This window comes from Sceloporus occidentalis, unplaced genomic scaffold (assembly GCF_023333645.1).
Source record: "Sceloporus occidentalis isolate IW3139 unplaced genomic scaffold, rSceOcc1.0.p SCAF_2, whole genome shotgun sequence".
Classification (NCBI taxonomy): Eukaryota; Metazoa; Chordata; class Lepidosauria; order Squamata; family Phrynosomatidae; genus Sceloporus; species Sceloporus occidentalis.
In genome coordinates, this window is record NW_028316982.1 from 71,462,745 (window position 1) to 71,480,991 (window position 18,247).

The 18,247-nt window shown below is 38.7% G+C and overlaps 1 protein-coding gene across 26 annotated transcripts in view; it reads right to left on the reverse strand.

Annotated features, from left to right (window-relative positions):
- ABLIM1 (actin binding LIM protein 1) overlaps positions 1–18,247 on the reverse strand; it is a 295,489-nt gene that overhangs the window by 114,348 nt on the left and 162,894 nt on the right. For all 26 annotated transcript variants that reach the window (XR_016280053.1, XM_089509977.1, XM_089509974.1 and 23 more), the window contains exons 3-4: positions 10,238–10,421; positions 9,389–9,498 (exon numbers count right to left, since the gene is read on the reverse strand). Coding sequence is in view for 25 of the 26 variants with exons in the window: in XM_089509977.1 (XP_089366103.1) it covers positions 9,389–9,498; positions 10,238–10,421 (294 nt within the window). In the remaining variant the exon portion in view is untranslated. The remainder of the gene's footprint in view (positions 1–9,388; positions 9,499–10,237; positions 10,422–18,247) is intronic.

Consider the following 18,247-nt stretch of genomic DNA (forward strand, 5'->3'; position numbering starts at 1 on the left):
TCTGTGTGTGTGTGTGTGTGTGCGCGCGCCTGAATATAATGGGTTTTTTAAAACTTCCTACATGCTTTTTGCTGTATTACCATGCAGCAGAAGGATGCACTTATTTGAGACTAAGGATGTATTTCTTATAGCGTTTCAAAATGGAGCTGATGGTAGAGTTACAGAACAAAAGGAACTTTCCTATTGCTTTGGCAATCTAATCTGAGTGATTTGTCTTTTGCCTGCAATAAACTGGTTTTATATATAAATCCATTTGACATACCACAAGTGACATTCACCATAAGCAAATGTCATACCTTATATCATCACAATTGCTTTAGAATTTCTAGACCTTGCTGTTACAGTGTATAATGCACTGACATTTTATACCCCAGCTTTTCAGTTCATATTGACACTATTGACCACCCCCCCCCACACACACACACACAAAGAGATACACACAAATTACTAATTTCAATGTGAGGAGTTGTAGACAGGAACCTGAGAGCTCTAGAAACTACTGGTTGAATAAGAAAATTAATCTGAATTCTGTAGTGGCTACCACAGCACAGCAGGCAGAGAAATGTATCTACAGTTGGCACTCCTTATACACAGATTTTTTATCCACTGATTCAAGTATCCATGGCTTGAAAATATTAAGAAAAAACATAAATTCCTAATAGCAAGCCTTGATTTTCCATTTTATATAAGAGACACCATTTTGTTACTCCACTGGACTGAATGGGACTTGAGCATCCACGGATTTTTTTATCCACAGAGGGGTCCTGGAACCAAACCCCAGCAGATAACAAGGGCCCACTGTATTTCCATTCTATTGCTTACAATATTCCTTGAGTCTTAACTGACACATTATGCACAGTGCATAGCTGTGAACATAGCAAGTGGTTTGATGAAGATGCACACAATAAAAACACTGAGTTCCATTCTATTTCTAATGCTTATTAATGTTCCTTATGTTTCCTAATGTTAGTATTTGTATGCAGCTGTTAAGGAGGATCATCGGAAGTGCCATCAGTATGCTGATAATGTACCCAGATCTATTTTTCCTCGCCATTCGAGACAAGTGAGGTTGTGCAGATGTTAAACCTGTAACTAAATTGTGTAACAGGCTGGATGAGGATCAATAAACTAAAGTATGACACAGGGAAGATGGAGGCTTTGTGAGAATTAGTGGTTTCTACCATCAGTAATTTACTCCTAATGAAGATGCATTCTCTCTGAAGGAGCAGGTGCATTGGTTGGGAGTAACTCCAGAACCTGCCCACTGTAGTTATGCACAAATAATTATCCAGTTAAACTACTTCAATACACTCTGGGTAAGGCAATCCTTGAAGAGGACATGGAGGTTGAAGTTCATCCAGCACATGGCTGACAGGAACATCTTACAGGAAAGGAAATGAGGTTGCTGGTAATAGTTTTGTGGACCAAGGGATGACGACATTTAAAATCCTTAGCTTGGAATTAGAGACAAATCTAATAGGAAGCTTCTGCAAATTGAATGGGGAAACACTGGCCTGGATTAGGACCACAGCCGTGAGTCTGCCCAGTCCAGATTTAACCTCCCCATTTGTAAATGAACAGTATGACTCCCTTAAGATATTATGGCAAACTGTCATTAAGTAGGCAAAAGTAGGAATTGTTTTGAATTGGAAAAGAAAACAAGACACCATAGTTTGTGACAAGCCAGTACTGGTGACATTAGCTGTGGTTTAAACTTGAGTTTCAAACTGTGGTTTATGCTAGTTATGGTTTGTTGTGATGTCAGAATTAGGCAATATTTGCTGAGTCTCTGGAAACAGCTGCATTGACAACATGGAATGCTGAGCAGAAGGGAGTGTAAAGCGGGTAAATAGCATGATTTTGTCTGTCTGTCTGTCTGTAAGCATTTTAGGGATCCCAAACCATAATTAATGCAAACCAAGGTCCATGTTTGATACAAGTCACAGAAGGGAATGAAAGGAAGAAAGTCCTGTGGAACTGCAATTGCAAACTGCAAGTGAAATTTATGAATCGCTCTTTAATTTTGCCTTATGCTTCACAAAATACTGAACCACAATTTTATAACTTTTCTTAGATTCAAACTGCTGTAGTAATGAATTCCTAGAAATTACACAGTATATTTTTTTTACTGAACCTACATTGTTTTCTATAGTCTTTTCACCCCTATAGAGGGAGTGGATAGCATGCGGGGATGGAAAGGAAAAATGCTAGGGAAGGAGAAAAACTGAAATATCAGATTTTTTGCTAGTTTCACTTTTCCCCTTCTCTGGGTAACATTCAGTCAGAGAACAATATTCGCATCATGTTTAATCTCAGGAGTATGAGCTATATCTCACTAAGGACATGATTATGCCTTTTGGGTACAGCAATCCCTGCAAGATTTCAAGGTTTGTATTACCCATTGCTTGAACAGAGCATTCTGAGTTAGACTCAACAGAATTAGTTTCCTATCATCTTGTTCAGTTAATGTAAGATAGATTAACTTGTTTTCCACTGGCAGATATGGAGCAAGGTAACTTTTTGGCATGTTAATGCCCCACATGGAAATAATACAAAAACATTACAAGGACAAGTGTGTGTGTGTGTGTGTGTGTGTGTGTGTGTGTGTGTGTGTGTGTGCCTTCACATCATTTCCAACTTATGGAACTCCTAAGGCAAACGTACCTTGGGGGATTCTTGTTAAGATTTGTTCAGAGGAGGTTTGCTTTTCCTTTCCTCTGAGGTGAAGCCAGTGTGACTTGCCCAAGATCAAACAATGGGTTTCCATGACTAAATGGGAAATTGAATCCTTGTCTCCAGAGCTGTAGTCTAGTACTCAAACCACTGTACTGCTCTGGTTCTCAAGGACAACGTGTGGCACTCTAAATGAAATGTTTCATAGGTATCACCTTGTTTTCCTCCCCCTCCCCTCCACTGTTTACAAATTACTTTTGTGAAAGAACAGAAAAGTAATTTATATAGTTTCCTGTGAAAAATCATCATCATCAGCAGCAGCAGCAGCAGCAGCATCATCAAAAAGAGACTTGCTAGTATGTCATGAAGGCAAAATAAAATTTAAAAAACACTATACAATCACTTTCAACATTTTATCACATCCCAGTAAAAATTCTATTAACTGTTGCAGCTATTTTGAGACCAACAGTCTCAAAGCTGAAAGAAATGAAAAGTGGGAACAAATATCCTGCAACAGAAAAGTACAGAACGACTTCCATTTGAGCAGCAGGGGTGGGGGGATATGTTTCCAGACTTAACACAGATAGCGAAAATCACAGATAATGGCAAACCCTATATTTTCATCAGAAAGTTGACTACAGAGTCACACTGGAGGACCTCCAGATGCCTAGAGAGATGGTCTCTAGGCATCTGGAAGTCCTCCATTATGAGTCTGTTGTTAACTTTAGGTAGAAGGTGACCACAAAGTTGCACTGGAGGACCTCCAGAAGCCTAGAGAGACCTTTTTTGCTGGATGTGGGTAAATGAAGTCATGTTACTGGCGAGGGTTAACCTGATTCTGAGGCACTGAATTGCCACTAGCCTAATGTACACATTTTCTATAGTGTAAACTAATCCTGTCTCAAGAGTGTAGAATGTACGGCTCTCCACCTGTTTTAAATTGCAACTTCCATCAACTTGAAGGGATGTCATATTGAGGAGGGAGCAAGCTTGTTTTCTGCTGCTCCAGAGACTAGGACCCGGAGCAATGGATGCAAGCTGCAGGAAAAGAGATTCCACCTCAACATTAGGAGGAATTTCCTGACAGTAAGGGCTGTTCGACAGTGGAACAAACTCCCTCGAAGTGTAGTGGAGGCTCCCTCCTTGGAGGTCTTCAAACGGAGGCTGGATGGCCATCTGTCGGCGATGCTTTGATCTGGATTTCCTGCATGGCAGGGGGTTGGACTGGATGGCCCTTGCGGTCTCTTCCAACTCTATGATTCTATGATTCTAACCCTTGCTACTCCCTATGATAGCTAAAGCTGATGGGAATTATAATCCAAAAATAATTGGAGAGTTATATGTAGTGCATCGCAGCTATAGATGGTAAAGATGGAGGGGTTGTCATTTCATTGGAAAGCTCCTTTTGCTGGTGGCACATAAAAGGCTGGAGACAGTTTCTTGGTCTCCTGATTCACAATGATTACTCTTGCAAAAGAAACTGTACCAAAATTGTTTTCAGACCATTGTTCTCTAGTCTCACCTCCAAGATATTGGCCAACATTTGCTGGAAGCTGCCACAGAATTGCCCTGAAGGAACTACAAATGGATAGAGAAGTATTATATCTAGAAATCTCTAGGTCCTCCAGAGCAACTTCTGACAGATGTTGGAGGACCTAGAGATTCCCAGAGAGAATGTATTATTTAAATCTGCAAATAATCAAATCTGCAAAAGTCAAAGGCATAAATGTAGACAGCCAATTGTAAAACATTAAAATCATATTTTAAAAACAACAATTGCACCTACTCCTTCAACAGTAAACTATCTTAAATGCCAAAGACCTGTCTAAATGAAATAGTTTTTGGCTGCTTGCAGAAGAACCCCAAAGAAACTCTGACACAGACTTGTTTAGCAGAGAGCACCATAGCCAGGAAGAACCTACAGAGAAAGCTTTATCTCATTTGTCCCAACCAAGGATGTCTCCAATGGCAGGATAATCAAGATACTTAACACTTGGATAAGCTTCATAGGACAACACGCTCTTGGCAATAATCAGGGATTAAGGGAGCTCTAGTGCAAAACATCTGGAGGCAGTGGATCTATCTTCCCTACCTCTGCTCTTGTGTTTCCCTCTCATATTATGACAAGCAGCTCCATCTCATCAAAGTCATTTCCCCTTTTGCTTACTGTAGTTCCAAAGAACTATACAGATCACAGCAAGGGTGCTTAAGTCGAAGAAGGGGGAACTGGAATCTTACTCCCATTAACCATTGGAAACTACCAGAAGTACCGCAGCATGTTAACAATGCGATCACACTATTTGCTAGTAACAAAGCAACATATCTGCAAAGTCTCTGATGACTCTTCCTTGGATACTCTTCCAAAATGAGGCAGTGGCGATGAAGTCAGTATTCTTACTTGAAATAAGATTCTCTAGTTTTCTGGACAATTTACACTCTCTCACACAATTTTTCTCTTGCCCAGAGGAATTCAGAAGCACTCCTTTATATTTCTTTTTAAGCAAAAACTGTTTTACATATATAAAATAAAATAACATCACATCAGAAATGTGTGCTCTCATTATTGCAAAACACAGAAAAAACATGTCAACAGGGAAATACTCATGTCTAAAATATTTTAGAATGGACAGTACTAGGGAATGCTCTAGTATGAAGGAACTATGCTTCGCTTCTGTGTTTGTGCACTCTTTGCTCTAACTGCAAATAGGAAGAGCAGACGTGGAGGTTAACAATAATGATCAAAAGCAGGACATGTTGCATGTTGCCCATCATTTCCCAGGGAGGGAGATTGCCTGGGGTCTGCATTTGTTTCTCAAACAAATGAGCAATAAAAGAAACACTTATTTCTAATTCAGAAACAATAAAAATATACACAAAGTATAAATAAATGGGAGCAATTAATTTTTTAAAAGTCATCCGTTCCTCCTTTTTCTGTCTCTAATGGGAGATATTTCTAAAACAACTAAAGATGTTGTGTTGTTTGCCAAACTGAAACATATTGTTACATCCAGGCCCGGGGGGGGGGGGTGGTGGTTATGTTTTGGAATGCAAAAACTGAAAAATGTCCAATCTGAAGCACAGAATTATTACTTCAAAACTCTGTAAAAAGGCATTGAAATTGGATACAAGCCGGGAACATTCTGTAGGGTGGGAAGATCTTGGAGAGCTCTGATATGACAAAAGCTTTCCCTGGAAGCTTGCTACACAATTAACAACCATTATTGCTGGGTAAAGGAGACAATCTCTCCTATAGAGCCTTCTGCCCATGCTAAACACTACCATCATGACTTGGAACTGAAGACGAGGATCCATGTATTAGAGTGACTTATCTGTAAATGAAAGCCAGAAGTAAACATATAGATTCTCCATTTGACTGGCACTTGGGAGAACAGACAGATAGATAGGTTGACAGACAGAATACAAAGGGGAGAAAACAGATAGATGGGCAGGCAGCTAGGTGTTGCAATTCATTTACAGAATCTATCACAATAAAAAAAGCCATTGGTGCTCATAAAATCCATTACAGAATATATTGAACTAAAGGCGGGGTACAGACTGCCGCTTTGCGGCGCTCTGCCGCCGCCGCCAGTTGGTCCGCGGGGGAGCCGGAGCCTTCACACGGCCCGACTCCCGCGCGGACCGAAAAAGAAGCTCCAAAATGGAGCTTCTTTTTTCGTCGCGTTTGCGACGTAGCGAGGCGCCAGGGGCGCGCTCGCTACGTCACAAGCGGCGCGACGCGTACGGACACTCAGCGTCCGATACGCAAAGATGGCGGCGCCCATGTGGAAGGGGCGCCGCCATCTTGTACGGACACAGTCCGTACTAGACTCAGGGGCGTCTATAAGATGGGACGTCCAGAGGACGTCCCAACTGCCGGTTTGTAACCGGCCAAAATATTATAGAACATAAAAACACTTGACAATAAAAAGTCTAAGATGATAAAATTGTCAATGTAAAAATATAGTATATAAATGAAGGTTTTGTGAAAATAGAGAGGTTTCCGAGAACTATCACTTTTTCAGATTGCTTTGGCTTCTGATTTAGAACCTGAATATATAACCCATTTAAAGGGAAAACTGCAGGTGAACAGTTTTAGGATAACAAAGTACAGTAGAGGTTTGAAAAGCTCTGAATGAAAATATGGAGAGAGAATAGGTTAGAATAATGTTGGCCAGGAATTCAGGAGCCTACAGATTCAATTATCTGCTTGGTTTCCTGTCCAACAAAGACATCACCATCTTTCAGTCTCAGAAAGTTACTCATTATTTCAAACTGCTTGATAAATCAACCAGATATTAGCTGAGCCTATGAACTGCTTCAGTTGAAAAAATTTGTACTTGAAGTGTTGTGCAGCAATTTGGAGGCTCTGTATGTATGTTTTCATTGATGAATGTTTTATCAGACATGAAGGTTATCTTATAATAGTGTAACTATTCAAAAAGGGAATGTGCCAGTGTGAGCATGACTTCTTTGGTTAACTTAAGTTTCATCACTTCCTGTTTGTATCATGTAGATCAGAGCTGGACAACACAAGGCCTGAAAGCAGCATGTGGTCCCAAGGCAAATTTGCAGTCCCCCTCCAGACCACACTGCCAAAATTTACCATTTGTGTGATAAACTGGGAATTCCTCACTTACGTCTGTCTGTCTGTCTGTCTGTCTGTGACGTATTAGAGATGTTGTATTTGATGCTCATGAAATCCATTAGATATAGAAAAAGATGAAAGATATAATATAGATCTAGAGCACTTCAGTGGGCAAAACAGAAGAAAAATTAGAACCTTCCATTCTGATAACAGTACTGAAGTCTGCAATTATATCAGGATTATGTTTATTGAGACTAAAAACCCTTTATTTCTTACAATGAATACTCCGTGGCAGATTATTGGCAACTTTCCATCTGGAATCCATTGCTAAGACAATCCTAAAAAAATTGTCTTCCTCCTACTCCCATTTAAATAAACTGTCTTGGTAATCTACATAATAGTGAATAACTAAGAAACAGAGACACATCCTATAAAAGAGATTTACTTCTGAACAGAGCTACATTACAAAACATGACTTCAAAGGAGAAGGAAGACTGATGATAACTATGGCTTGCTGCTTTGGTATGAAGCACTAGATCTGGAACATTTTACACTAATTAAAATTCACCTGTCACAGCAAAGGTCTAGGATAACTCACATCAGAGAAATCATTGCCAATTACCATTTCCCTAAAGTTTGTTTACTGAACTGTCTTGAACTTTATATGTTGGCTGTGTTGTACAAGGTTTTCCTAGCAAAGATTCACATTAACATTTTCTTATGTGCCACTCGAGCCACTGAGATGATTAAAACTTTTAGCAAGTTGTACTATAGAGTCTCTTTCTTGCTTCATCCATGCACCCACACACAAATCACAGTCCACTTAGCACACTGTGATGTACATATGCATGCTTATATTCTGGGACATGAATATGAGTATCTTCAAATAAATATTTTTTAGGTTTATAAAACTGCCTACCAATTTTGCTATTGCTCCGCTTCAAACAATCATAAGAAAATATGACAATACTTTCTAAAAATCCACCAAATCAAAGATTTTCCATTTAATTTTTGTGTGCAAATCTTTTAGAATTACAAGCCTGGTCTGATCAAACTCCTTCGAAACAGAAGTTATGTTTAAGGCATTCCAAGTATGAGTAAGAGAATAAGAATCTGACTGTGAGGAAATTTTGACCATGATAAAAGACAAAACCAAACTCACAACTCATAATTAATACGTAGAAAATCATAGCTTTTTTTTTATTTTGCCAATTTCATATATATAAATAAATGTTCTTATTTAATTCAGCCCTTGATGTAAGCCGCTCTGATAGCCTTTTGGCTGAAGAGTGGGGTATAAATACTATAAATAAATAATAATAATAAATAATTGAGAACATTTCTCACTACAAGATGGAAAAGATAAGCTATCACAACACTAAACCTAGTCATTTTAAACCTGTAGCAGAGTTTGTGGAGCAATATTTGTGATGGCAAATGGTACCCAAAGACAAAAATATTTATTTTAAATATATACATAATTCATTTCTTAAGTTGCCTTATGTGGTTTCCACAAAATGGTAAAAAATCACCATCCCCCTCAATAGTTTTTGCTTTTAGATTGGTTTTACACATCTATCCATGTATTAACATGATCAAATTAAATTAAATGCTAATTTTGTATCACAATTAGAGGCCTTTGGGTCCTGACATTTCTTTTTATACTTCAGGTAATTGCCAGTTTTCTCTTTTCCTTTTTTTAAGAAGGAAAATACTTGAAGCATTACATACTTTCTTGATACTGTTTTAAGAGAAATCATGGTACTTAGACCGTTGCAATTTCCAACAGGTCAGACCTAAGTTCCTCATCTCAAATCATTTATAGATACAGTATATGATCTGAAGATTGGGATGGCTTCTGAGTGAAAAGAAGCTTCATGTGGTCAACTCAAGAAACAAATTCACAAACTCCCCACATCAATAATTAAACAAACAAAGCCAGGATGTTGTCCTTGCTCCAGGGTAGTCTTTCTGTGTATGTTTGTGTGTGTGCGTTAGAAATCCAGTCTTCCAAAATGCAGAATTGCATCCCAGCAAATATCAATATTGCACAGGTTAGACAGTACAGAAATCAAGTGATTCAGGATGCTGCTTTAGTCTGAAGCTCAGGAAAGATTATGTAGTACTTACTGCTGGAAGTGGAAAGTTCTTTGGGGCTGGATGACATTGGCTGAGCACACATTTGACAGAGACAGTCTCTTCCATTAAAGGTAACCCGGTCTCCTGGTGGGAAGGGACGTCTAGAGAGGGAAAAAATAGAAGGATTTTAATGCAAGGTTATCCCTTCAGTTTCATTCTCTCATATCGCTTCAGACGCCGCCTTCAGCGAAGCAAATCAATATCTTGCAGGAACAAAAGCCAAAAATGTTCAAAATGTAGCACTGGCAAAGCTGAGCCTTTGAAAAAAATGCCAGAGGCTAAATGCACCTTCACTGGAAGAAAAGCTGATATTAGATGAGACTGGATGATCACTTTTTCAATGCAAAACTGTCACAGAAATTGTGTGTAGAATGTTTGTTGACTATATGTGTGCATGGAGGTGTATTAAAGCTTAACATACAGACCACACATTACTGCTATCCAAAGTGAACTATTTCTTTTCATGAAAAGAGGGTTAGTTTATTGCAAACTCATAACAAAAGGAATGAAAAAGCGTCTGTGACTTCCATGAAAAATATTAAGTGACAAAATGAAATGAATGACAATGAAATATATTAAATGACAAAACCTCCACCCAGCAGAGACTCTTATATTCACATAACCTTCATATAATAAGAGGAAAATTAAAATATCTATATTAGCAGGAGGCAAAGGATATTGTCACTAGCAAAATGAAGCAGGACACAGAGTAAATCTCCATTCCAGTTGCTATTTATATAAATTTATAATTATGTCACAATTTAATATACTTTTTTGCTCTTTGAGTTTATACTGTTTACAATCTCTGGATTTTTTTTTATCCAGAATCACTGAACTTACTTGCATACAGTGCAGGCAAAGCAGCTAGGATGGTAAGTTTTCCCAAGAGCAGTTACGACTTCTCCTTCCACAAACTCGCCGCAGCCATTGCATCGGGTCCCATACATCCGCTGATAATCCACAGTACAAAGGTATTCCCCATTCTTAATGAAAAAGCCACCTTGAGCCAAGTCACAACCGCAGACTGAGTAGAGAGAAAGACAAGCAAACAAGAAGAGTTCTGTTAATCACTAGAACATCAAGAGGTGGGGGAAAAATACAGGAATTCCATTTGTGTAGAGGAACACAATGTTATGAGAGCCGTATTAGAATGCCAATAGAAGCCCACAGAGAAGGCCAGTGTGACCTTGTAGATAATATTCACAACTCTTGGTGGCAAAACATTATAGCCATCTGGGTAATTATACATTAGGAAAAACTAAATATGTGTTATATTTATACTTTGCTGTGTCTGCATGAATCCAGTATATTTTATGATAAAATTTGTGACAGCAGCAATATTACAATAAAAAAAAAATGTCAGAATTTCCTTCTCCCTCTTTTCACTTCCAACAGGAGAAGGCTGAGATACAGGAATCATCTTTGTTGCTTTGGGATCTAGTTTCAAGCATACAGTATCAGGAATGGTTTTCAACCAGAAGCCTTTTAGGCATTCATCAGTCAGCTACCATTTACAGTGCATGATCTTTCAGTTCCAGGATGGCATAACGGGGTTTTTTTTAATTTTATTTTTATTTGGTTTTTCTTTTCTTTACATCCTTATTTTCAGTAATCATCAATAAAAGATCATACATATCGTCTATACCTTCCCTTATCCCATTCCCTTCCCTCCCTTTCCCCCCTTAAAGCCCCCACTCTCTTACCCTTCCCCTCCTTCCCCTCCCCTTCCCCCTGTACACATCCTAGTACTTCCAACCTATATAGTCCTTTATAGATTACATATTACTCTTTCGATTTTCCTTTACAATCATCATCCTTCCTTTACATATATCTATATACAAGTCATTTCTTTCGCTCTTTACCTCTTTACTTCCTAATCTTCCTTTTCTAACGGTTTGAGTGTTGAACTATGCCTCTGTAGACCAGGGTTTGATTCCTGATCAGCCATGAAACTTGCTGGGTGAACTTCAGCAAGTCACATGCTCTCAGTCTTAGAAAAAGGCAATGGCAAACCTCCTCTGAACAAATCTTGTCAAGAAAATTCCATGAGCCTTAGAGTCACAATAAGTCAGAACTGATTTGAAGGCACACAAAACACACACACAGTACATGAACTATTTCACTCTTGGGTCTAAATCCAATTTCGAGATTAGGCCCAGTGAATCAATGGAATGTTCATCACTGTTGACCTCCCAAGTCCCCACTGATCCAGTGAGTTTACTCTAGCTGAGACTAGCAAGTAGATTTAGACCTTCATATCATTATCATTCATCCATCTAGGACACATATTCAGCGTAGCAATGTTGACCTTGCAGCAAAATACAACAAAATACAAAAAAAAAACCCCATAACTTTATTGGGACAATTAAAAAGTAAAAAATGAATCAAAAGTTTTTCTATTATGTATTTTACACTTTTAGGTTGGTCCCATAAAAGTATCACTGTTCTATAGATTTTGGATTTTGTTATATTTATCAGTCTACAGTGCAATTCTATACACTCATCCCTCCCCGTTCGCAGACTTGGGATCTGTGGTTTTGGTCCTTTGCAGATAGCAAGCCAGGAGGGACAAAATGGGGCGCATGCCCATGGTGTGCACACGCAGGAGCATGCTCTCATTATAACCAATGGGGCTTGAATATCTGCAATATTTCCCATTTCAGAACACCCCCCCCCCCATGAATTGGGAGGGGTGAGTGTATATATTTCCTTAGATGCAAGTCCTATTAAATTCAATTGAATATTCAAAGGTAAATTTTTATGCCTGTGCACCCAGAACAACCTTGTAAAGAAAATCATGATTGTCATCATCCTCATCAATATCCCAATTTTTCTCTAATAATGGGACTCAATGGAGCTTACAGCATCTTAAAAACAATATACAGTTGCCCCTCCTTTTTTGCAGACTTCAGATCCGTGACCCTCGCTTATTTGAGAGGAGCAAATGGGTTAAAATGGGCCATGCACCCCCATTCAAGCCTATGGGGCTTGAACATCTGTGAGTTTCCATTTTCGCGGGGGAGGTCTGGAACGGATCCCCCACAAAAATGGAGGGCTGACTGTAGATTAAAAGCTATACAAAAATGTCAGTAAAGTACAGCCAGTCCTCCATATCCATTTATTCTACATCTACAGATTCACCCATCCACAGATGGACCAAAGGATGGTAATGGAGACAGTGGATTTGATCTAATCCTTTCAGTGTCTCTACTTGTACTGTGGAACACTAGGAGACCACATTAGTTCCCCCTGGAAAACTCAGAAAGCCGTACATCCTATCACTTCCACAAAAGAATAACAACAATTTTTGCACCCAAATGGCCTCTAGGTGGCATGGGGGCATTCTCATCATGGTGTTGGGCCCCTAATGGGTATTTTGAGGGCATTTTTTAATTTATGCAAAAAAACTGGGAGGAGACACATGGGAGGGGGTGGTTCAGGGGCCTCCAAATGTGATTGACATGCTTTCTGCACACTATTTTGAGGACATTTTAGAGAAAGAGAGCTTCTTTTTTTTTGGGGGGGGGGGGGGAATCTGCTTCCTGGGGGTGGTCTCTGGGGTCCACAAAAAAAGCCCTGGGGGACCACATGCAACCCACAGGCTACACTTTGTTTACTTTGCCAATTCCTTAGCGTTAGGTATGGTACTAAGTTCTTATGCACTTGTCCTATATGTCAGTCTTTGTTTTTCATCTGTAAACCCCATCTTTTTGCTTATTCAGCAAATCCTGTGGGGATTCCTTCTTTGCAGACCTTTCGCCATGATGCCTCAGCCTCCACCTCATTTATTGTGTCTAGATTTATAAGGTCAAACGTATGTTCCCAGACATGCCAGATTAATATGGCAAACAGGGAGAGGTATTAATAGCACTACCTAAGGGCAAGCCTTGTGTATAAGCAGCTATTTATTACTGATGGACAGTTTCCCAAGTTATTTGTATTACACCCACCCTCTCTTTTATTAGTGAGTCCATCAAAGCATTCAGTTCTTAACATCTATCAGCACATTTTTATTAATAGCTGTGTAAGCCAGTCAGGAAGTTACTACAATTATCCACCTGATTTGAAAGCGGGAGAGCTGACAGGTAAGGGCAAAGCATTGTTTCCTCCCTGACACCTAACACGACTCACCCCAAAGCAATTCCCATGCCCTCTGTAGGTAATATAAACTGTTGTATCTTGCTGAAATATGGCTGGCCACCTCTGAAGATGGAGGGATGAGGTAGACTAGACAAACCTTGTATTCTTATTCTTCACAATTAACTAATGCACTAGTCCTTTTTGTTTAAAGAGATCATCTCTATTAGGTTCTCAGTGGAGTGACTTCGGCAGCCTCATTCATAAGAGTGCTTTATGTATAACTCTAAGCTCCTTTACAATGATGGCATTGTCATCACTGATTACAAGATGACCTGGGGAAAGGCCAGCCAAATTGGCTTAATACTTAACTTATTTTGATCATACTGGACACGACTTTGCAAGTGATCCTTTCTGATTAGACAAGATTGGCTCCTGTATGTACAATCATCTTAGTTTTAACTTACTTGCCATAACTGGAATATATTGCATCTCAACATCCTTAAGTATCCAGATCATTATCTGGGATGAAAAATCAATCTAAAAATATTTTGTTAAGCAATCCCTCAAAAACTGTTAATATATTAATCATGACATCATTTGATATCTGTCAAATTCATCCTGTAATTCCGCCTCATACTGCAGAGAAAAAATATTTTGGTCAAAGAAAAAGATCAAAACATTTTCTTCATACAAAAATACATTCCAAAATTCATTATGGAGTGTGGTGCTGACCACAATATACATAACATTCTTGATTCAATGAGGCTGAACTTCTAATTTTGGCAAATATTGATACAGTAAAGAACTAACCAAGTACATAATTTGAAAATAACTAAAGTACAAATAGCAATTAGATAGATAGATAGATAGATAGATAGATAGATAGATAGATAGATAGAGTTAAATTTGCTGGACTAATTTTTCTGCTTCATGCTGTCTGCACACATTGGGAAAACCATAAATTTGGCCTCATTTACAGAATAGGTGGCTGGCCAGCCAGCTAACTGTAGTACATGGAACAGTGTTTCTATTTTTCTAGGGATGTTTTATCCTTATTGTCCAGCACTCCAGAAAAATGAGTTTAAAAAGCAGGTCCTATGACTGTGGGTTTGGGTACTATATAGTGAGTGCTTTACAATAGTAAATGGTAACTTGGGTAAGTTTTTTCTCCCACATTATTTTTTGTGTGTCTATGCCTTCAAGTCACCTATCGACATATGGTGTCTCCATGAATTTCATAGGATTTTCTTAGGCAAGGACTACTCAGAGGTGGTTTTGCCAGTTCCTTCCTCTAGAATATCACCTACAACACATGGTGTTTGTTGGTTTATTAGTGGTCTCCCATCCAAGTACTAACCAGAGCTGACCATGCATAGCTTCCAATATCAGATGGGCCCTGGTGCCTTCAGGATATTTAGGTTCCCATACTTGTCTATATCTCTTTATTTCACATTTTAGAAATAAGGATCCAGTTCTGCTGTACTCATCATAACTGCAGAATAAACCAACTCTTTTTCTTACAGTAAAAAAATAAGCATGTCTCTTCATTGATAATGCAGTAGAAAACACAACTGGAACTGCAACTGAAAAGCAAATGAAAGGCTAAGAGGTGGAGACAAACTCATATTATCAAATTTTAATACTGAACCCTCCAATCATCCATTTACTCTGTGGGCTCCCCCTCCCCAGGATGTCTCAAGTAATTAGGGCAATTGTGGTCATGGAAATTGCACTCTCAATCAGTGGTAAGTCTTGGGTGAGCACATTTTGGTAGGTATTCCAGGTAGGAATTCTCTTATTCACAGAATGTTTCAGAAGAACCTCTTCAAAAACTGAAGTTGTTCTTAGCAATAACTGAGGGAGGGGGAGACACTGAAGTAATCAGAATCCATTCCTGGTTTGGAAAAAAAACTGCATCTGGAGGGTTCAGGCCTACAAAAAAAAGGGCTTTGGTGGTTTTTTGCAGCCAGAGCCACACTTAGCTCACCGCTACTTCAAATCATAGGTGTAAACCACAGTTTGCCATGAGAAATCTTAGAATTTAAACTAATCTGAATGACTATTCCTTTTAATACGATGTATAAGCCAGGAGGATTTGAAACAAAGCACTAATGAGAGGTACTGGTCTGATTTCAGTAAATGGAAACAAAACAGCTCGACTGTATTACTACTACTACTACTACTACTACTATTATTATTATTATTTCTTCCCCTCCCTCCTCATGAATCGAGGCAGGGAACAGAAACCAATTAACAAAAAAACAACATCAGTTAAAAAGCATCAATTTAAAAGAACAAAACAGACACATACATATTAATATAATTTACATTTTAAAATCATCATTTAAAAATCATCTGCATAGGCCTGCCTGAAGAGGTCAGTCTTTAATTCTGTTTTAAATTTGGATAATGCATTCAGATATCAAATTTCTCCCAACAGGTGATTCCACAGTTTAGGGGCGGCCAAAGAAAAAGTCCTTTGGCTGACAGCTGCCAACCTAGTCCTGGTTGACTAGAGTAAATGTTTGCCAAAGAATCAGAGTGTATGCGTAGATTATATGGTAAGAGGTGTTCCCATAGGTAACCTGGACCCAAACCATGAAGAACTTTAAAGACCTAAACCACTGAGAGCTTTGTACCTTGCTTGGAAGTGATCACTGAAGTGATTTTAATACTGGTTTGATTTAATCACTCCTGGACATTCCAGTCTGGCTGCTGTGATTTGAATGGAAGTTTCTGAACTTGATACAGAGATAGCCCAATGTAGAGTACATTGAAGAAGTCCAGCCTTGAGGTTACAATTGCATGCACTATCATCTTTAGGTCCTCCAGTTCTAGGAAGGGGCGCAGGGTTGTTACAGAGAAGGTTGACAGTAAGGACTCCTGGATGTTGCCTAACATCTGAACTGTCATTTGGAGGAACCGATTCAGAAACACTCACAAGGTGCACAGTCTTTCAGGGGGATGTAACTTGCAGACACAGGTCTTTTTAACAGTGCAATCCTCCAACACATACTGTATGCGTTTAAAAAGCCTTACCAAATTTATTGGGGAATATTTAGAATCATAGAGCTGCAAGAGAAATGTTCCCTATAATACTGTTGGTGAATCATGATTTCCATTTTAAAGAGTATAGGAAAGTCAGGATTTCAGCAACTATAAAATGCAACCTTTCATTTTCAAAATTAACAGTAGATTGCTCTCCCAATGACAGGAAAGACTTATTTTCAAATGTTTACTACTTTATATATTTGTTTCTATTTTAACTTTCCTGTGTTTGACCTAAAACCAGAGAAACAGGCACAGTTATGTATCAGATAACCAAGACTTTGCCTTAAATAAAGTAAATATTGCACTGAAACTGAATTTCTGATCATGTGTAATTTTCTTTTGTGAAGTGAAATGGCTGTTTTATATTCTGTTCACTCTAGCACATGATTCACCATGTCAGAATCTCAAGGTTAGGAGATCATATAAGCACAGTGGCTTTTTAAAAAAATAACTCGAAGATAACAAATGCCCTTTCTTGTATTTTGACATCTGCTGTGGGCTCAAAAAGAAACTGGTAAGAGATGTGATGGTGGTTTATAGCCTTGGAGAGTTGGATCCTCTTCCACAGAATGCCCAAAGATACTGGTACTGTGTAGCAGGATGCAATGGCATACTCAAGAGCATGAAAATAACTAATTAACAAATAAGAAGTGCCCTATCAACAATTCTTTCATGCAACAGCAAAAATGTAAAAAATAAAAATAAAAATTACATTGTGACTGTAAAGTAATGAGGGTCAACTTCACCACTTTGCAATTTAACTTTAGCTGTGATTTCATTATCATCACAGCTATACTCAGTTAATGAAGTAAATGTGTTCCTGAGCATTACTACTTTAATAGAAAACTTGATACCGGAGGCAGAAATATTAAGGATATGTTCATATTCTACAAAACAGAAGAGCAGCTTGACATGCAAACCTTTTGTTCAAAATTAATAATATGCATGTGTGAAATGAAAGCAACCAAGGCAGATAAGCCTTGTAGAGGTAAACAAAAATATTTTGAATCTTTTACAGACATCTTCAAGGCTTCCTTCAAAATGCAACCAGGAATCACCTGGTATTCATTTACCATCTCCCTTCCAAGTACTAACCAGGGTTGACATTGCTTAGCTTCCAAGATCAGTTGAGTACTAGTGCCCTTAGGGTATTTAGGCCCTTTGAGTGCCCTAAGTACATACTAACAAAAACTCAGATTATTAAAACTAAAGGGATGGAAACAGAGTGTCTTAAAACATTGCTTCTTCCTCATTTGACTTACAAATTGCTGTGAGCCCACTCTGGGGTGATCACTATTCGAGGCTATGAAGAAGGATAGAGGAAGGAAAGAAGATGAATGCAGACCAAAATTAGAGCTTCTCAGCCTGGCAAATCCTCATTAAACATAGTCATGACTCACATCTTGCCAATGAGGGGGATTCAGTAATACTGGCTTCTGAATGGTTCTACCAGTAATTTCCCCCAGCAATCCTCTGTTATAAATTTGGCTACTGAGACTAATTTTATAGCAATGGGCTAAAATACCCTGCAGCTGAATCTATTACCTTCTACTTTCAAACCTCAAAGCTAGAATAGGATTTTAACAGTCATGCCCCACATTCAGTTGACACTAAGCACAAGGGAGGCAGAGCTTTATAAATAGAAAAAGACTATCTCATATATTAGAGCGGGCTAGCATCAGTCATTTCCTTCTACATACATGTCCCATTTAGGGGGTT